At 45.1% G+C, this 21,220-nt stretch overlaps 4 protein-coding genes and 1 pseudogene across 4 annotated transcripts; 3 read left to right on the top strand and 2 right to left on the bottom strand.

Moving 5' to 3' along the window:
- Window positions 1-555: 555 nt before the first annotated feature.
- On the bottom strand, window positions 556-3,646 carry LOC109732509 (putative F-box protein At3g25750; annotated as a pseudogene).
- Window positions 3,647-3,915: 269 nt separating this feature from the next.
- LOC109732484 (avenin-like a5) lies at window positions 3,916-4,682 on the top strand. The gene has a single exon (XM_020291653.4). It carries the CDS (start codon window positions 3,978-3,980, stop codon window positions 4,497-4,499), a length of 522 nt encoding a protein of 173 aa, XP_020147242.1. The 5' UTR covers window positions 3,916-3,977; the 3' UTR covers window positions 4,500-4,682.
- A 2,277-nt stretch (window positions 4,683-6,959) lies between these two features.
- Window positions 6,960-8,799, top strand: LOC109732493 (avenin-like a1). Its single transcript, XM_020291659.4, has one exon. The coding sequence runs from the start codon at window positions 8,139-8,141 to the stop codon at window positions 8,643-8,645; it is 507 nt and encodes a 168-aa protein (XP_020147248.1). The 5' UTR covers window positions 6,960-8,138; the 3' UTR covers window positions 8,646-8,799.
- A 699-nt stretch (window positions 8,800-9,498) lies between these two features.
- Window positions 9,499-11,654, bottom strand: LOC109732492 (uncharacterized). The gene is made up of 2 exons (XM_020291658.4): window positions 11,422-11,654; window positions 9,499-10,851 (listed from the first exon to the last, which is right to left on the bottom strand). The coding sequence occupies exons 1-2, from the start codon at window positions 11,517-11,519 to the stop codon at window positions 9,675-9,677; spliced, it is 1,275 nt and encodes a 424-aa protein (XP_020147247.1). The 5' UTR covers window positions 11,520-11,654; the 3' UTR covers window positions 9,499-9,674.
- Window positions 11,655-14,456: 2,802 nt separating this feature from the next.
- LOC109732495 (avenin-like b6) lies at window positions 14,457-15,491 on the top strand. Its single transcript, XM_020291662.4, has one exon. The coding sequence runs from the start codon at window positions 14,513-14,515 to the stop codon at window positions 15,353-15,355; it is 843 nt and encodes a 280-aa protein (XP_020147251.3). The 5' UTR covers window positions 14,457-14,512; the 3' UTR covers window positions 15,356-15,491.
- The last annotated feature ends 5,729 nt before the right edge of the window (window positions 15,492-21,220 follow it).

Below are 21,220 nucleotides of genomic sequence, written 5' to 3'. Positions count from 1 at the left end.
GGCTTTTATTTAACTATGTAGCTTGATCTCCTTTTAAAAACAGAGGTAATAAAATGCAATCAGAATTGCTTGCTGAAGCTAGGTACAGATGCAGAGCTATTTCGTTGTTGAACAATCTGTCTGCCTGGTTTTTCTTGGTGCATATTCTGAACTTTGTGCTGAATGCATGTATGCTGCTTATATGTTTGTTGGCTGAACTTGGTGTGCGAATGCACAACATTGTGCGCTATAGACTAACCTGAATGCATACCTACTTATAGGTAATTTGCTATGGACTTGCATCCCCACTCCGATTCTTGCAACTCTCAACCCCAAAATGGTGTGCAATGTTCAGTTAATTTTTTTGGAACCCTCCTTAAGCTATGTTCTAAATATTCACATTTCCACCCAGTGAGACTGTTATATGCTCAAGCAAATCACTTGAACAATAAACAACCAAAGCACAAAAACTCCGCCACAAAAACCTTAGGTATCTAGTACGTATGAGAGGAGGTTGCAGTCCAAGACTATGTTCTCAAGTTGCTCATGTATACACGAAAACTCAACAATATGTAGTAGATGAGAAATAAAACATAAGAGTCCCTTGTAATCGCCGCCAAAAAAGAAAAGGAGAGTGCGGAATCAGCAATCTTTACAGTGAAATTTTCAAGTTCTGAGACAAGCCAAGAACATTCACTCAACTGCTCATCCTGCAACTGCAACATGGTAGAATCCTAACATGAAAGCTGTATCAGAAGCTAATCAACGGTTGCATCCTCAATTGCCCTAAGATCATCGCTGACCAGAGCGAGGAAATGTGCCGGGAAGGATCCAGGTTGACTCTAATCTATGAAACTGGATTCCAGTATTCACGAGCTGCAAACATCTCGCAAGGTCGTTATATTTTTTCCATAGTTTGACTGCAGCCCATGGTTGTTCAGACTGATAACATGGGAAGTATATGTGGTTGCTTTTCCCTCCCCATCTCTCCGGCTTCATGCATGGCAACGCCTCGCATCGCATGTCGGCACTGACAAAGATGGCCCAGTTATCCAACCTGTCCAACTTCACCCACCTTGCCTTCTTGTTCACGGCATCAAGTGACTCGAGTTTGAAGGCCTTGAACTGGGCTCAACCTCCGAGCATATCTTCCTTCCTGCCTCAAGTTTGATCAAAAGAAGTGCATCGCCGCACGCCACAAGCCATGTTTTTTGATTTGTCCAATAGAGATCTTCGGTTCTATCTTCCTCAAACACAAGTTTAAACTTCTGAATTATGAGACTAGGTGACAAGTGTACGATGCAGAAGGATCCAAAAGACCCTAGGGCGTATGTTTTACCCTTGAAGGCAAAGATTTGTTCAATCTTAAGAAGAAGAACTTTAGGACAGTGTTCTGACCAAGAGTCGCTCCCGATGCACCACTGGAACAGATAGATTCCACTGCCGACAAGGAGATGCGAGTCCGCAGATGCAACAGGGGCGGTCAAGGTGACATAGCTAACGCGAGTGAAGTTACCTGACTTGAGGCGAGGAGGCACAACCTTAGCGCCACTGAACGCATTAACAATGTAGAACCCATCTTCGTCGCAGAAGATGAGGTGACCGTAGGAGCAGCGCAGAAAGAACATTCTTCTGAGGTCACTCAAGGAAAGCAAACTGTGCCAGGATGAGGCGGCAGAGGAATCAGCCAATCTCCACGGATCAGACAATCTCCACGTGCATTCCTGGAAAACGATCCATTGGTGAAACCAGGGAGATCGTTGGCTGTCGGTACTCGGGTGTAGGAGGAGAGGATGCAAAGAGGGTGTGCGCGCTGACAATAGATCACGCCAAGGACGACAGGTGGCACCGAAGGCAAGGAGGTCGCGGAAGGAGCCCAGGCGAGTGACTAATGATTGGAGAAAATCTTCCGGGAGCTCTGCCCATCCACGTGGCCTGGATGCGGCAAAGACGGAGGAGGCAGATGCATAGCGGGTTCTCTTAGCCCAGATTCGCATGGCGGCGTGCTCCCTGTTCAACGCAGCAAATCCAGGACAAAAGGTTAGGCATGTGAAGCGAGTCATAATTGTATGAAAAAGAACATGAGCTACCAATACTTTGGGTCTCTTTCTCCTCTAATAGATTCGGCAGCTCTCCTGCCAAAGTTTCAGGAAAAAAAGGAACATGAGCTACCAAGATTCTAGAAAAAACATGACTGGTGCGTGTCGTTAGGGTGTCAACGCCACACTACGCTTCCCATCACAAACTGAACTGAACAAAGGTACTGATCACTTTGAGTTGTCACTCCCGGGAAGCTTAGAATAAAATCAACAGCGATGCAGGCAGAGGATTTGAGTTCTGTTGAGAAGATAGAATGATTGCTTAAGTTTCATAGAAATTTTTGTGTACACTGAATTATTTTAGTACACCACAATCGCCTGTTTCTCAAACTGAATAAATGTCAGGTGCCGAGTGCTTGATGCTGACTGACAACACCTAGTGTCAAACTGAATCAGGCCGAAAAAAAAGAATGACAGGCAAGGCGAATATGATTCCCCTAGCATATTGATACAGGCATGGCAAATCAGGCGACTGACACCCTCTATTCTTGCCTGCAATGTTGGAGATCTAGGGCAGGGATTGTTTTTCTTCAAGCATGGCAAAATCAATCTTTGTCTAATATCCACCTAATTTAGTTCCATATGGAGGTATAATAATATCCGCAGGCGAACGCAACAAGATGGGATGCAAAAAGGAAGAAAAGAGACGGAGGGAAGGGAGAGAGAGATGGAGGAGGAGAGCACAGGACGAGGTAGGGCTTAGGAGTATTACGTCGGCGACGAGGACGAAGAAGCGGTCGCCGGCGCCGAGGAAGGAGGATGCGCGTCGATCTCCCGCGGCGGCGCCTCCATGCGCGCCGCCGTTTCTTCCAGCTCTGCGATGGGTAGCGAAGCAGTACGGTCCAGGTCAGTTTTTCTTTTCTTTTCCAGATCGATATCTCCTTCGGTTTTAACGCCGGCCCGGCCCAGGCCAGGACTCATGGGCCGGGTTTGGGGCGATGGACTTAGCAGCAAATACCCCTTCACTATGTAGTCTCAAAATTCTCTAGAAAAATGTACTTAAAAAAAACCCTTCACTGTCTTCTAAAAGGCAAATACCATTCACTAAAAAAAAATTCATTTTTCTAAAGAAACATCAGAAAATGCCATTATACCAACCTTGGAAGAATCATGCCAAAAAAAAACCTTGGAAGAATCAAGAGCTTTCAGACTTCTCTCTCTCTCTCTCTCTCTCTCTCTCTCTCTCTTAAAAAAAGTAATACTAGCTTCAAACATGATTATGTCTCCTCCTCTTAAAAATAGAAGTTTTCCACATGTGAAGTGATTTTGATGACTCATCAAAATTTTATCTTACCAACTTATACAACCCTACAAAGTCAGTTATGGAAAACAATCAAACCTGGCATACAAAAGACAACAAATTCAGTTTCACAAGCCAAAGCATAGCTCCCATGGCAATCCTTGACATGTAAAGCGAAATTCATGAGTCATTCAATGCTCTGCCGATGCCACTTGCATTACCAATTAACACAACGATACAAAACATGTTTACGAAGCAATAAAATGGAGTACGGGACATGCTCAATCTGATTTATACCTAACAACCCGTACAAGATAACAAAATCGATTTCACAAAAAGACGCAATCCAAATATACACATGACATGTAAAGTGATCAGTGATGAGTCATATCGATTATCCAGGTCAGGCTTCATCCAACATCTAGACGATATCTGTTGAAAAGTACTTTTGATTATTATCCAAGATTGGACTTGTAGCGCCACCTAACACAAGAGTCTAGGATGATCAGTTTGAAAAGCAACAGCTTTAGCAAAGCAACCTAGGGATGCAATGCAAAAAATGATGCCATGGTAGCTATAAAAGGGCTGCACCATGAAAACCATCCTTCATCACCCTCCACACAAACATAAACATCGAAGCAAGCTTGTAGCCAACCACCATGAAGACCATGTTGATCCTCGCTCTCATTGCCCTCGCGGCGACTAGCGTCGTTGCGCAGCTGGACACTACATGCAGCCAGGGCTATGGGCAATGCCAACAGCAGCCACAACAACAGGTGAACACATGCGCTGCTCTCCTGCAGCAGTGTAGCCCGACACCATATGTCCAGTCACAAATGTGGCAGGCAAGCGGTTGCCAGTTGATGCGGCAACAGTGCTGCCAACCGCTGGCCCAGATCTCGGAGCAGGCTCGGTGCCATGCCGTCTGCGGTGTGGCCCAGGTCATCATGCGGCAGCAGCAAGGGCAAAGTTTCGGTCAGCCTCAGCAGCAGCAAGGGCAAAGTTTTGGCCAGCCTCAACAGCAGGTTCCCATTGAGATAAGAAGGATGGTGCTTCAGACCCTTCCATCGATGTGCAACGTGAACATCCCGCAATATTGCACCACCACCCCATGCAGCACCATCACTCAGACCCCCTACAACGTCCCTATGGCCACTACCTGTGTTGGTGGTACCTGCTAAGATCTGTGATGCGCTAACTAGACCGATCACCATTTAGTTTAGATGATGGATGAAGGGTGAAAAATAAAATAAAAGTGCCATACATCATCATGTGTGGCCAGTACCGTTGCAACATAGAAATAAGAAACCTTTGTTTCTCAATAAAGCTTTTGTCTGAATAAAAGTGCATGTTTGCATGATAAATGAGATCACACAAGTATCTCACATTATTGACCTTCTTGCATGTCAAAGTTACGACCAACCTCCGCAACACGTTCAGTTTGAGATATGAAGGATGGTACTTCACACCCTTCTGCCGATGTGCAATGTGTACATCCCGGATTACTGCATCACTCCACCCCCCCCCCCCCCCCTCCCCCCCTGCAGCCTGACTGTGGCACCTACCTATGCTGGTGGTGGCTGCTAAAATCTGTGTTGTGCTAGCAAGGTCGATCAGTGTTCAGTTGATAGATGAAGCGATGACAAAATACAAGTTTCACGCATCATCGCGTGTGGCCAGTACTATTGCAATTTCGAAATAACAAACATCTGCTACTGAATAAATCTGTTGTCCAAATAAAATTGCATGTTTTGCGTGATAGGTGAAATCTCAGAAGCATCTGACCGAAATAGACCATCAACCTATTGTATGCCTCCCACTAAATCAAAATACATTTAGAACACGAAAGGAGAAATAAAAGAGCAGCACAAGGCACATATGGAGAGAGACCAAATCAAACAGCACATGACCACAAATATGTATGAGCAATATAAAGAGTTGCCGGATTCGGAACGATGTTGACATATTCAGTATGTGCTTTCTTGTTCAATCACAGAATTGATGACAACGAAGCTGCTACATAAGAAGTCGATTAATCCCCGTAGAGCCAGTGCATGATGATCACTTCCTGGAGACAATATAGATAAATATTATTGTGCATAATACATTTGCAAAGTCAAGAAACCATGGAAGTTACAAAACCTAGTACATATAACTGAATAATATCTAAATGCATAAGATATATTTTCATAATTTCACTCCTAATTATACTTTTTTCTGTATGCCACATGATTGTCTTTTTATTTCGTATTGGCACACTCGCATATTTTATTTTACTGTGTTACACCATTAGGAAAACCTTCTACTGCAGGAGTGGTTTATTTTCCGTGAAACAAATTGAACAATCATCATACTCTACATGGCCCCCAATTAAACCAAAAGTTCACAACATGAAGAGAGGGACGGTATATACGGAAGAAGAGAGACTGGATCAAGGAACATTCACACATGAACAAGCTTCATAAAAATATTAATGGATTTGATAACATTGTTGACACACGTAAAGTTATTATCCAACACACACGATAAAACTCAATGCTACGTCAGAAGCTGATTAATTGCCGACATGCCATAGCCATTGAGCATTGCGCAGCACAATCACGGGCGGGAGGCAACATATATTAATATTCTTGTGCTCTATACATTGGTGCCAAGTCAAGAAACCGTGGAGGTACCAAAAACTGAACAAGCATACTAGCCACATTTTGTCATCGTTGGTTGGAAGGTTGGATACAAGATAGAAGAATGAAGGATATGTATACTGGAATATAACTCTATTGAGAAGCAACACTTGATACAAGTCCAACCGAAACTTCATAGGAATGATTTTTCTAGCGAACTACTCCCTCTGTATCTAAATATAAGTCTTTTTACAGATTTCAATATGGACTACATACAAAACAAAATGAGTGAATCTATACTCTAAAGTATGTCTATATATATCCTTATGTAGTTCTTATTGATATCTCTAAAATACACTTAATTATATTACCTCTATCCCGAAATATAAGTCGCTGGGGGAGTACAGTTTACACTCCCCCAACGACTTATATTTAGGAACGGAGGGAGTATTTAGGAATGGAGGGAGTACATGCTCACCTATATCATGATATAATTCTATAGCAAAGGGTTAAGCACCTTGTTCGCAAGATTATTATCAGGGCAGAGTCAAAGGGTTCCATTCTGGTTTAGCTTAGTTGTGTTGCGAATTCTATAATATTGCTCCCTCCATCAGGAATTAGTTGATGCTCAAGCGAATGTATCTAGCACTAAAATACGTCAAGATACATCCGTTTAAGCGCAACTAATTCCGAACGGATGAAGTATCTATCTAGGTATCACTAAAACCTGTCACAGCCCCAAGTTTCAACACGTCCATCTATTTAAGTCCATAACATGTCAGAAATAACCACAAAAAACACAACACTAGGTCTGCACAAAAATCATTAATCTCGGTCTAGTTTATCCTAGTGAACATCTTAATTTGGGAATTAGGGATTGATGGGCCGAACAGAGAATAGACACATTGGAACACTGGTATACATCTCTGTAAAATTTCTGACAAAATACATTTTAGTGTGAGCAGTAGAAAAAAAATCTTGTATTTCCAACACATGTGTAGTATTCATTAAAGAAGTTGGGGTAATTAACACTGACTGAAGAGAAGCTTGTCCAAAATCGTCTTAGATGGTTCGGGCATATTCAGCGCAGGCCTCCAGAAGGACGGCTAAAACGTGTTGATAATGTAAGAGAGGTCGGGATAGACCAAACTTGACATGAGAGAAGTCCGAAGGACTGAAATATCAACAAAGAACTAGCCATGGAAAGGGGTGCATGAAAGTTAGCTATCCATGTGCTAGAACCATGAGTTGGTTGCGAGATCTTCAGCTCAAGCTACCCCAACTTATTTGTTGCTGTTGTTGTTGTTGTTGTTGAAAAGATGCAGTATACATCTATAGGTCCATGTGTATTTTTTTCAGATTTTTTGGAACTTCAAAATATGACTTTACGAATTTTGAAAAAAGAGCTCCATGGAGCTCGAGCTAAAAAAATCCACTCCTCATGATACATGCATAAAACACATACCTTTTACAAAGAAAAAAAAACAAGTTTAGGTTCACTCGCCAAAGCTACAAAAATGCTACATCAGACTTCCCACATGTAAAACTCATTTGATGACTCATGGCATTTTATCTCCTACCAGCTTATACAAGACTACAAAACCAGTTCCAGGAAGCAATTAAACTCGTTGTACTATAAACAACAAATCAGTTTCACACGCCGAAGCATAGCTCCATGACAATCCTTGACATGTAAAGGGAAATTTATGAGTCATCACTGCTATGCTGATGCCGTTTGTATTACCAATTACCAATTAGTAGAACGATACAAAACCAGTTTTCAGAAAACAGTAAGATGGAGCACGGGACATGCCAATCTGATTTATATCTATCAACTCATACAAGACAACAAAACAGGTTTCGCAAAAAGACACAATCGAGATATACGCTTGACATGTAAAGTGATCAGTGATGAGTCATATGGATTATCGGGGTCAGGCGCAAGCTGACTGATATCTACACGATATGTGTTGAAAAGTATATTTGACGACCATCCAAGATTGGACTTGTAGCGCCACCTAACACAAGAGTGTCAGATGATCAGTTGGAAAAGCACGCAAAAGCTTTAGCATAGGAACCTAGGAATGCAATGCACAACATGATGCCATGGCAGCTATAAATAGGCCTGCACCATGAAGACCCTCCCTCATCACCCTTCACACAAACATAAACACCAAAGCAAGCTTATAGCCAGCCACCATGAAGACCATGTTCATCCTCGCTCTCCTCGCCTTCACGGCGACAAGCGCTGTTGCGCAGCTGTACACTACCTGTAGCCAGGGCTACGGGCAATGCCAGCAGCAGCCGCAGCCGCAGCCGCAGCCACAGCCGCAGATGAACACATGCGCTGCTTTCCTGCAGCAGTGCAGCCAGACACCACATGTCCAGACACAGATGTGGCAGGCAAGCGGTTGCCAGTTGGTGCGGCAACAGTGCTGCCAGCCGCTGGCCCAGATCTCGGAGCAGGCTCGGTGCCAGGCCGTCTGTAGCGTGGCACAGATCATCATGCGGCAGCAGCAAGGGCAAAGTTTCGGGCAGCCTCAGCAGCAGGTTCCGGTCGAGATAATGAGGATGGTGCTTCAGACCCTTCCGTCGATGTGCAGAGTGAACATCCCACAATATTGCACCACCACCCCGTGCAGCACCATCACCCCCGCCATCTACAGCATCCCCATGACAGCTACCTGTGCTGGCGGTGCCTGCTAAGATCTGTGATGTGCTAGCTAGATCGATCACCGTTTAGTTGATCGATGAAGAGCTACAAAATAAAAGTGCCATACATCATCATGTGTGGCCAGTACTATTGCAACTTGGAAATAACAGACCTCTGTTTCTGAATAAAGCTTTTGTCCGAATAAAATTGCATGTTTTACATGATAAATGAAATGTCAGAAGCCTTTCACCTTACTGAACCTTCTTACGTGGCGGAGTTACGGTCAGCCTCTGCAGCAGGTTCAGTTTGAGATAATGAGCATGGTGCTTCACACCCTCCCATAGATGCGCAGCTCATACATCTCGGATTATTGCACCACCACCCCCCTACAGCATGCCGGTGGCCATTACCTGTGCTGGTGGTGGCTGCTAAGATATGTGCTGTGCTAGCTGGATCAATCAGTGTTCAGTTGATCGATGAAGCGGTGACAAAATAAAAGTGCCATACATCATCCTGTGTGGCCAGTACTATTGCAACTTGGAAATAACAAACATCTGCTCCTGAATAAAGCTGTTGGCCGAATTTGCATGTTCTGTACGGTAGAAGAAATCTTAGCAGAATCTTACTGGAATGAACCATCACTCTATATTGTATGCCTCCCATTATGTCAAAAGAAATTCAAAACATGAAAGGAGAAATAATAGAGGCACAAGGAACATATGGAAAGAGACCAGATCAAAGAGCACACAGCCACAAATATGTATGAGCAACATAAAGAGTTACCGGATTCGAAACAGCGTTGACATATTCATAATGTGCTTTCTTGTCCAGTCACAGAATTAATGTCAACCAAGCTGCTACATAAGAATTCAATTAATCCCCATAGATCCAGTGCAGGACGATCACTTCCTGGAGACAATATAGATAAACATTCTTGTACACAATACATTTGACAAGTCAAGAAACCATGGGAGTTACAGAACCTAGTGGCTAACTGAATAATATAAAAGCAGGAATCGACAGGACTGGCATTGTGAAAGACTAAGAAAAGCCTTGCAACTGCAACAAGCAACGATGACCAATCACTGGTCAACCCCGTAAACCAAACTGGGAAGCACCCAGAGGCTATTTAGTGGACTGCAATGGGCAGTGGCTGCGGAGCTGAATGACATACGGTGAGTCGAGCTGGGCACCGGCTGTCCAACCTCTATTGCAGTCCATGGCTCATCAAAATCTTCTGATTTTGTTGGAACATAAATATAGTTACTCTTTCCTCCCCATCTTTCGGGGTTCATGCAAGAAAATGTAGGGTTTCTCCTATCATTGGTAAGGAAGAGAGCCCAATTGTCCAACTTATCCATCTTCACCCACTTAGCTGGTTCGACCGAGAAGTCGAGGCGGAAGACTTGAAAGGTGCCAGGGAAGCCAAACAGTTGGTCCATGCTTACCGAGAGATCAACCAAGAGAAGCATGTCACCACAGACCACCAACCATGGCTTAGAATGCAGGCCTACGAGCATGCTCTGTTCCCACATAACTGCTACTTCCTGCATGCTGAGCTCAGGTGCTATGTGTATGGTATGTAGCCTTTGAACAAAGTCCATGGCAAACATCTGGCCTTTGAAGAGCACAATCTGATGGATGAGTTCACCAACATGAGGGTGCTCTGTCCAAGAATTTGTTCCAACCTGCCACTGGAGCATGGAGATTCTCGAGAAAAGGATGAGACGTGAATTGGTCGAATTTAGTGGAGCCGTAAGGATGCCAAGGTAGATCAAAGTGTTACACTCAGATTGGAATTTTGGCGGCTTCACCTTAGTGCCAGTGTACACATCGACGAGATGGCAGTGTCTCCTATCAGAGAAGATAAGATAACCATATGAGCAGCCCAGATAGCGCATGGGATGCGGAGTAATTCCAGGCGCTGAACAACGATGGGATAGACTTTTCTTAGCAGGATCGACAAGCTGTGATTTCCGATCTGAGTTGTAACTCTCTTGGCTTACATCTGGTTTGAGGTGGAGAGGTGGGAAGCTGAAGGTATATACAGATGGGAAGGAAGAGGCTGCAGCGTGGTGCCATGAGTGACAGGTGCCACGGAAAGCAAGCAAGTCATGGAATGAGCTAATGAGAGAAATGATTTGGTGGAGCAGGCTGTCTAGAAGGTTTTCCCAGGCATGAGATCCCGATGAGGGTGAGGAAACAGATCCAGAGGCATCACAGATTTTCTTAGAGGGCCTTGCTGCAACAGCAACTTCCCTGCCATGGAGAAAATTCAAGGGTCAGGAGAAAGAACCCAAATACAACAGAGACATAACTAGTGATTTATTACAAATTGTGGTATATATGCTACACACTAAGGCAAATAAGCGTGGCCGTTTGTGAACAGGAATTATCCCCATTGTGAGATGCATATATAGGATTACAAGAGAGAGCAATGGAGCTGCCCATCCACCCGCAAATGATTGTAGGAGTAGAACAAATTATCGCCAAGGAACAAACGAGTAATTTCGTTTCTCCTTGGATTGTAACAACTCTGTACAACAGCATATTGTCTTTAGTATGCAATCACCCTATGGTATATAATTGTTGTGTTCAACCACTCTACGGTATAATTTCTTGGACGAGTTGCAAACAATTTTATTGTTCAGAGTTCCCAGTTCCCCTATGTACAGCACAGATAGTGTCCAATAACAATTGCACGCAGGATCTCAGGACTCAGGACAGGCAGCAACGGGGAAGACTAGGCTAGATCTGTTCAACAAGCTTCGGATTGAGAAACCTAAGATACAAGAAAGGCTAGGGCAAGGGCGAGGCGAGCGTGCTCACCTGGAGCTGAGGCTGGCTGGTGCCGGCGGCGGCGAGGGTTCGTCGGCCTGCTGCGGCCGCGCTCTCCGGCGGCGGCGGCGGCGCCGGCTCCCGGCCATGCGCGCACGTACGGTGGCGTCCCCTCAACGGCGGCTCCGGATCGGCGCCGCCTACTGGTCGTCGGCGAGCGGCGGTGGTCGTCTCTCACTTTTTTTGGGGGTGGAGCGACATCCGAGAGTAGCGGAGGTCATCTTTCTTCAGTTCGGGGCCGCGTCTCGGCCTTTAATGCTAGCATGGGCCAGCCCAAGCACGGTACTAGGCTGAGATAGGAGGGCCTTGTTCAGCGCACAGCGAGCACGGAGCGTCCAACCAAATGGGTCGCCCAAAACGGAAGCGGTTGGCTTGGTTCGTTCCTTGGTTTTCGTTGATTTTTTCTTTCCAAATTTTGTTTATATTTCAAATAAGTACCAATATAAACATCTTCAAATTAATCTAAATATTTTTATAAAAACATTAAGTCCCAATAAAATTATATATGTAATGTAAAAAAATGTTTTTGTGTTTTTTTAAATATTCATATCATTCATAAAATTGCTCATGACATAAAAAATGTTCACGTGTTTCAAAAATATGTTCATGACTTTTTAGAAAAAAAAATATAATGTAAAAGTATCCACTTAGTTTTGGAAAAATATTTTGTAGTACCATTGAAAAAAAATCCTCGCATTTTAGAAAATGTTCGTAACACTATTCCTCTTTTTATTAGATCAAAGTGAGATGAGATAGCGTAGACGCATAGGTATGGCTAAGCACACCTCTAAGTTTGTATTTCTAATCTTAATCCATAGGGCACGCCCAATTGTCACCTCAGGCAACCCCGAGAATTATTCTAAACAATCACCTTACAATCTTTATCTTTTCAATCATAATTCGTAGAGTCGCCCCAATGTGAGTACCGACATCTTCTAAAATTATACTAGATATGCATCACATAATCTCATTGATTCCCAAAAGATTCAATCCTACTTAAAGAAACTCATAGCAGGAGCAAAATCCAATTCATTACAACCATAATAGAAGGGATACATCACATAGTTCGACTCCATTAACAAGCCCATGATAGAAGGGATACATCACATAGTTCGACTCCATTAACAAGCCCATGATAATAATCAAGATTGAAAAATGATCACAAGAGAGAGATAAAACATATTGCTTTTGGTACAAACGCTCAACCACAAGAGTGGGCTAAAATTGCATCACCATAGGAGTAGCAGGATGATGGAGAGGTTGAAGAGGACCAATTCGACCCTCCGACAGGGTGCTAGACAAGGGTTGACGAAGATCGCTTCGGATCGAGAAGTGTCAACGAGAGAAAAATCTTTCAAGCATTTTTTAGTATATGTAGAGCGAGGGGGCGAGAGGCAGCAGGGAGGAGGTCAAGGGGCTCTGCGCGCCCCAGCCCTAGGTTGCGTCGTGGGTGAATGCGATGGCCTGGTGCCCCCTCCAAGTGAGCTTCTAGCCCATGGTCTCTTTTGGCTTGAAAGTTCACAAATGATTTTTATTTCAATTTTTTTGTCCTAAAAAATATTACTTATGCAAATTCCAAAAACATGCAGTACTGACATTGGGCACTTAATAGGTTAGTCGAATAAAATAATAAAAAATGATGCCAAAGTTATGGAACAATGGTACAAAAACAGCATAAGAAATCAATTATAGATACGCTTGAGATGTATCAACCCCTACATGGTTAAAACTTTTCCAATAGCCATGCCCGCAGTCATGTGACTACTTGCTGATCTATGCTTGATCATATACATCATTAATGGTTACCTTAAAATCTATCAAGATAAGCCTGAGTATCTTTAATTGCTTCTGCATGGGTGAATCGAGGAATTATGCATGTTTAAAAAGCATGTGTTCGTCACACCCATGCATGAGTATTGTAACAAGAGAAACCACATACTACGAGACATGCCCTTGACTAAAAGTTTTTGTGCGCATGTGTTCATCGAATTTTATGTGAACGGTCCTTGGCGAATTCAACAAAGCAAGTTAGGACCTCGTCTCAACACGGCGTTTTTTCTTTTACCCCAACATGAAGGTTTCACGTTTCACTACATCGGGTATCTCTTCTTGAGCATCAAAATGACTGAATGCATCTAAAAAATGATCTTATATATACCCATGTATAAATTGTGACCATTTCAACGTTAAGATCTTGATACTAGGCCCACCCAACCCAGTGAACAACACAATTTGCTTTTGACTAAAAGAAGGGCTTGGCGGCTTGAGTATGGTTGGGCTTAGCAGTAGATATCAACCTTGGAGGATTACAAACTCATAGCTCATCCTGTACAAGATCAGTTTCACAACATTGGAGCATAACTCCATGGCAATCCTTGACATGTAAAGAGCATCCTATGAGTCATGCCGTGCTCTAGTAATGCATGTTTATCTTACCAACCCATATAACATGACAAAATCAATTCCAGGGAACAATTAATCGAGTAAAGCACGGAGTGTGTGAATGGAAAAGCTAATTTATACCTAATCATATACAAGATTACAGAATGGGATTTGCAAAAAGATATGCGACCCAAACTATGCTTGACATGTAAAGTGATGATTGATGAGTCATATGCAGGTGATATGTGCCGAAAAGTACATTTGATGATCATCCAAGATTAGACTTGTAGTGCCACCAGCACAATAATACGAGATGATCAGTTTAAAAAGCATGGAGTGTGTGAATGGAAAAGATAATTTATACCTAACTCATGTACAAGAGTACAGAATGGGTTTTGCAAAAAGATATGAGACCCAAACTATGCTTGACATGTAAAGTGATGATTGATGAGTCATATGCAGGTGATATGTGCTGAAAAGTACATTTGATGATCATCCAAGATTAGACTTGTAGTGCCACCTAACACAACAATACGAGATGATCAGTTTAAAAAGCACCCATTTGCTTTTGTAAAGTAATATAGGAATGGAAAGCAGCAAACTAGACCATGACAACTAAAAATATGCATGTACCATGAAGATCCCCCTACATCAACCTTTAGACAACCACAATCAGCAAACCAACTTGAGGCTAGCCACCATGAAGACAATGTTCATCCTCGCTCTCCTCGCCCTTGCAGCATCCACCGCCATTGCCCAATTGGAAACCATATGTAGCCAGGGCTTCGGACAATGCCAACACCACCAACAACTGGGGCAACAACAGTTGCTGGATCAGATGAAGCCATGTGTGGCTTTCGTACAACATCAGTGTAGCCCAGTGAGAACACCATTCCCCCAAACACGGGGAGAGCAGCATAGCAGTTGCCAAACCGTGCAACACCAATGCTGTCGGCAGCTAGTGCAGATCCCAGAACAAGCCCGGTGCAAGGCCATCCAGAGCGTGGAAGAGGCTATCATTCAACAACAGCCCCAACAACAATGGAATGAGCCCCAACAGGAAGCACACCTTAAGAGCATGAGGATGTCGCTTCAGACCCTGCCGTCTATGTGCAACATCTACGTCCCGGTACAATGCCAGCAACAGCAACAACTGGGGCGACAACAACAACAACAGTTGCAGGAGCAGTTAAAACCGTGTGCGACATTCCTACAACATCAATGTAGGCCAATGACAGTGCCATTCCCGCATACACCAGTGCAGAAGCCCACCAGCTGCCAGAACGTGCAGTCCCAATGCTGCCGGCAGCTAGCACAGATCCCAGAGCAATTCCGCTGCCAAGCCATTCATAATGTGGTAGAGTCTATCAGGCAACAACAACATCACCAACCACAACAGGAAGTACAACTTGAGGGCCTGAGGATGTCACTTCACACCCTACCGTCGATGTGCAAAATCTACATCCCTGTACAATGCCCAGCCACCACCACCACCCCCTATAGCATTACCATGACAGCTAGCTATACCGATGGTACCTGCTAGTTGATCAATATAGCAGTGGCAAAATAAAATGTCATGCATCATCATGTGTGCCTAGTACTAATTGCAACATGGAAATAATGAACAGATGTTCCTGAATGAGGCACTTGTCTAAATAAAGCTACATGTTTGCATGATATATTAAGTCTATGATTTTTCTGACTGAACTTAACCATCACCATACTCTGTATATCTCCCATTAAACCAATAGTTCATAGCAAGAAGAAAAAGATATATAATACACCTTGTTTTAGAACGAAGGCTCAAGAAGGGCCTGACTTTGAATTAACAAAGTCATCAACTGGTCTGAGATTACAACGACCATCATCCAACAAGAAAAAACAAAAAGAAATGAAAGAATTCCTTATTTAACACTGTTTTAAATATGGTTTTCCTATTTGACACTGGAAAAATATTTTTTCCCTATCTAATACCAAATTTAAATTTTGTTCCCAATGTAACACTTCCGTCTATTTTTTGACCTAATGGTGTTAAATGACACATGAAATGACAAGTTTACTCCTGGCACTAGAAGCACCTAAGTCAGATCAAGTTCACTGTCATTGGCTTCACCCGGCCCACAATCCCTCGTACTCGGGAACACCGAGCGGCACAGGAGGCGGGTAGTCGCGTCGCTCCGGAATACCAACAAATGTAGGCCTTCCTTGCCGGCACGCCGCACGAGCATATGCTTCGGTGGACTGCGTTGTGTAGGGTCGTCCGCATACTAATCAATGGTTCCGGCTTGAGAAACTCGTCAAGGCGGGGGCGATGGGATCATGGGAGCAGCCAAGGCGCAGCCGGACGGGAGCGTCCGGGCGTTGGGCGAGCCCGTGTGGTGGAGTGTTGTTTAGAATGCTAGATCGATTCCCTTAAATCAGCGTACGTACTGCAAAGCTCGATTGATTTTCCCCTAGAAACAAGCTAGCTCACAAACACTTAACACACAAACAGCTCGATTGATTTTCCTCTAGAAGCAGAGCGAGCATGTGCTCGTCTCTAGCCATGCATGTACGTACGTACTTGAGCCTTGCTTGCGGCAATTGTTTGTAGTACCTTAATTTGACTTATTTTGTTACACTAACCATGAACCCCACTCTTAAACAAGACACCGGAAATAAAGAAAAAGAGTGAATATATGTTTGAGGGCATAATTGTCATTTCACATGCCATTTAACACAGTGCCAAAAAAATGGATGAAAGTGTTATATTGGGATTTTTTTTTAAAGTTTGTGTTATATAAGAAAGAAATATTTTCTCAGTACTCCCTCCATTCCACAATGTAGTGCTTCCTCTATCTCCGTGCTTCAACTTTGACCGTAAATTTAACTACCAAGACCGATTGCGGCGGGAGCAAAAATTATATCAGTGAATTCGTATTCGAAAGAAGTTTTTAATTATGTAATTTTTTCACCCGCCGCAGTCGGTCACGTTCGTTAAATTTATGGTCAAAGTTCGACCTCGGGAAGCGCGGGCGCACTATATTTTGGAATGGAGGGAGTATCAAATAGGGAAAGAAACTTTAAGACAGTGTTAAATAATAAATTCTCTCAAAAGAAATGACGCATACCTAGTGTTGCCCAAGCAGCTTACAAGCACCAAAGGCAGCAAGTACTCTAGAGATAAGAAAACTAAGCACTAGCTTGATGTCCATGGAGTCCTCAAAACGCAAGGGGAGTAGAGCAAACCGAGTGAAACTTCAATTGGAGACATAACCCAACGGCGGAGCAACACAACCTCATCCACTTCGAGAAGTGAAAACCAAATCGTGCCAGTCCTCACCAATCCCGCCCCTCGCCCTGGACAAAGGCGCCGGACCGCCATTAGATTCTCAAATTAAACTTACCACTATGCTAAGAACACCATAAAAAGAGCCACAACGATGCTCATAGATCCAATCACGAAGAAAAAGGTTGCTGAAGGTTGAGGTCCCTGAACAAACATTCTAGGCAGGAGCTGAGTAAATCATAACAAGGACCAGACCAGGCCCGCCTACATCAGGACCATGCTACCGCAACGTTATGCTGCTAGCGATAAAGGGGAAGGAAGCCTATTGCCTCGTCCCCCAAGAAGTTGGCATTGACCAACCCACGAGCAAGCACACACATGCCATGATTCGAACACCTAAGGAAATCAGAAAAGCATTGATCTTGCGAGATGAAACATGAAACATCACCTCCTTCCTCGAAGATTCTACACACCCAAACCAACTCGCAAAGCACATGCACAACGCCAACTAGCATGACGTGCAGCTTCCGCTGTCGCCCGGTCTTGGACAGACAAAAGTGGCACCTACAAGAAGGTGACAACGCGTGTCGCGCCGCTGCCACCCGGTCTTGGATAGACAAACATTTTCACCCAACATATGGGTTGGAGGGAATGAGATCATACCAAGATGAGGATTCCGAGAAGGGGAACAACACCAGGTGATGTCGGTGTTGTCTGGCCGGAGAACTAGGCAAGGAATTCTCCCGGTCCGAGTCCGTGGCTCCAGGCAGCCACGCCATTAACTGATCCGGCAACCTGCAGGTGTCGGAAGCTAGATCTAGCGAGAAAGAGCAAGAAACAAGGAGGAGGGATGCAACCTTCAGATCCCCCACAATCCGGGATGCCGAGCCCCCCGTCACTCACCACCTATACTATTGAGGAGACAGAGAAACACCCGTGCCACGACCCGCCGCACATACGGCGCTGCCGCCCCACCCGAGGCCGCCGGCTCGGCGTCCACTGCCCTCCGCGTGGAGGTGGAGCAGCCAGATCCTTCCCGCCGCTATCCTCGGCGACCATGTGGACTTCGCCGGAGGCCTCCTCAGGCGGCGGCAATGATGAAGGAAGGGAAGGGGACGGATGGCCGGCGGCTAGAGTTTCATCTCCACCCGTGTTGCTCGGAGTGGAGTGACGTGGGGATGCCTTCAAATAATAAAGATAGATTTGTAGTATTTAATTGATCTAACGGTTAATATGGATGGGTAAAATTTAAACTCTAGGATATATTGATAATTCTACATAAAGATAGATTTGTCTTTTTCTATTTAATAAATCCTAATTGATCTAACTAATTAGTTATTCTCATCCCATCCACGCCGACCCATTCTTCCGCTATTCCCGACACCATGCCGCCGCAAAGTCTCCATGCCGGCGGCGGACCTCCGACCGGAGCCACTGCAGCCAAGTGCTTGCATAATAAAGCGACACGAAATAGAATCTAGTTTCCTATGATGCATGGTGCGGCTTGCCACTTTGATTTTCAGTTGATTAGTAGCTTTGGGAAGGCGGCGGACAGTATGATGGCGAGCAAGGTGGCGCGTGCGTGCCAGGCGGACTACGTGTTCGTGTGCCAGGGGAGCGACGCCTCGGTGCACTCCGTGAACCCCCTTGGGTGGAGCCATTAGCGGGTGAGTTTGCCGCCCACGTCGTCGCTGCTCCCTTGGGCTACCGAAGTGGCTCTACGGGAGAGCCACCGCGGCGACGAGGTCTTGCCGGCGTGGTTGAAACACAACACGCTGCCCCCCCCCCCCCCCCCCCCCCGCGCGCTCGTAGGTCAGGAGCATCGGGCACCTCCCGTCGAGGCGGCTGGTCGTCCCGGAGGCGCTCGCAGGCAAGGGGCATAGGTCAGCTCCCGTCAAGGTGGCTCGTTGTCCCGAGCCGTCCGGCAGGAACTCGTCGGAGGAGCAGAAGTGAGACGAGAAGATCGCCGTTGGAGGAGAACCTGCTGTACCCGCGTTCCCATCTTCGATCCCACCCGTGCGGAGCTCTGCCCGTCACCGCCTCTCGAGGAACTGACGAAGGCCGTCGCGTCGTGCCATGATGAATCCGATGAAACCTGCTACGACGGCGTCTCCAGGCACCCGTTCAGCGGTTCAGCCTCGTCGGCTTCTGCCTGACGACCGAGCTCATGGAGTTTGCCGGCAAGATGGAGGCCCTTCTTGGCCGGCTAGACATTGGCAACGGCAACGAGCAGGAACAGTTTTGCATGGAAGCATTGTGCCTTATCGAGAGGATGGACGTAGAAGGCGGGCAAGCGTGCGGCCTCCAGCCGGTGCCCGAGGTGTCCGGCGATATGATTGACATTGACTTCGACTGCGGCTCACCTTAGATGACAACGGACGAGAACGCGGGAAGCAGCGGTGCCAGCGCCGACGTTCAGTTCGTACCACTAGGAGACCTGCGTGTGTGAACCTGCCTGATTGATTGATAAAAAATTAACTACCTAAAATGCCCTTAACTACTCAATATACTACCAGAAATCTACCGTAGTATTGCCTCATCTGGACCCTCCAATCACATAAAATGAACGGTCCAAATATATTTGATGCACCGTAAAAGGTCTTTATTTTTTGCCGAGGAAATCGCCATGTACGATAGACTGATTGATCAGTTTCATGATGCACCAGTACGTATGATGGTTAGCTGATTGTTTTCCGGCGATCAAGTGGGCGGCTGCGGCCGCTGCACACAACCGAAGCGGGCACAAGCAGCGGGGCACCTCGGAGAGAGCTGCAGCGAAGACGGCGCCGCTGATCAGGACGCTGCAGCGGCGGCTCCGCGGCCTGCTGGTACTTGGAGCTCCCACTTAATGGCACGGAGGCCAGCTCTGTTGTTGGACATGCGCGTTGATGACGGGCGATGGCAACGACCAGGCCTCAGGAGGATTGTCATCGTGAAGGATTTTACGAATTTGGAAACAAAAGAAATGACAAAACTGCCCCACTAATTAACGGCTGAGATGATTCAATACTACTCGGTTTCACAAGGAGTATGATGTACCGTAAAAAATCTTAAAAAATACCGTCCGACAAGAATCCATCGATTATTACAATCGTCTCCGATTGCGTCTCATGTCCGTCGGAAAGTATTCGGCCGGGCTGGTCCTGGCAGTCCCGTCAGAGCAGGAAAACCCGAGAAGAAAACACACAGATTTCTCGATGCATGTAGAGTTTTGGTATTTATTCTGTATAAGTCTTCCAATTTTACCCTTGAACAAAATATACTACTGATTATTTCTAGTAGTATTAGTTTTTTCCGAAAAGGGATCTCCCCGGCCTCTGCATCAGAATGATGCATACGGCCATCTTATTAACGAAATAAAAGGTTCCAAAGTCTCCGACTGAAAAGAAATAAAAAGACAGCTCACACAGAGCTAAAGAGGCTGAGCACACCGACTAGCCAAGATAAGACGCCACAACCGGCTGGCTAAAGATAGATAGGTAAACTAATTGCCTATCCTATTAAATGACCGCCATCCAAACCGGTTGAAGATATCCCGAGCTACCATCTCCCAGCGGATATATCCAGTAACCAAATGCTCCCTGGCCTCCATTGGAGTGAGTAGCGACCATGAACGGATAACGGCCGTGGCTCGGAAAATAACCTGCAAAAAGTGAATACGTGATATTCTGTTAAAGACCAAATCATTTCTGCAAGTCCAGATAGTCCACAACAAAGCGCAAACTCCAACACGAATATGTCTCGCTAATTCAGGCTCAATCCCAGTGAGCCATGTCCCAAATAACGTAGTGACAGAATTCGGTGGAGTAATATTAAAAGCAATGTGGCACGTCCGCCAAAGTACTCTGGCAAACGGGCAATCAAAAAAGAGATGTTTGATCGTCTCGTCCCGATCACAGAAGCTACACCTCGTAGGTCCTGTCCAATTACGCTTAATCAAGTTATCCTTGGTTAAAATAACCTGTGTATGGAGAAACCACATAAACACTTTTATTTTCAAAGGAACTTTGACAGCCCAAACATGCTTGGAGGTAGGAATGACGCTCGAATTAATTACATCAATATACATTGATTTCACCGTGAATACTCCAGACCTAGTCAGTTTCCAGCGTAATTCATCGGGTTGTTGAGAAAGATGTA

The sequence above is a fragment of the Aegilops tauschii genome, chromosome 7 (assembly GCF_002575655.3).
Source record: "Aegilops tauschii subsp. strangulata cultivar AL8/78 chromosome 7, Aet v6.0, whole genome shotgun sequence".
Classification (NCBI taxonomy): domain Eukaryota; kingdom Viridiplantae; phylum Streptophyta; class Magnoliopsida; order Poales; family Poaceae; genus Aegilops; species Aegilops tauschii.
Note: the sequence above shows the minus strand (reverse complement) of the source record. Positions and strands in the feature narration are given on the sequence as shown.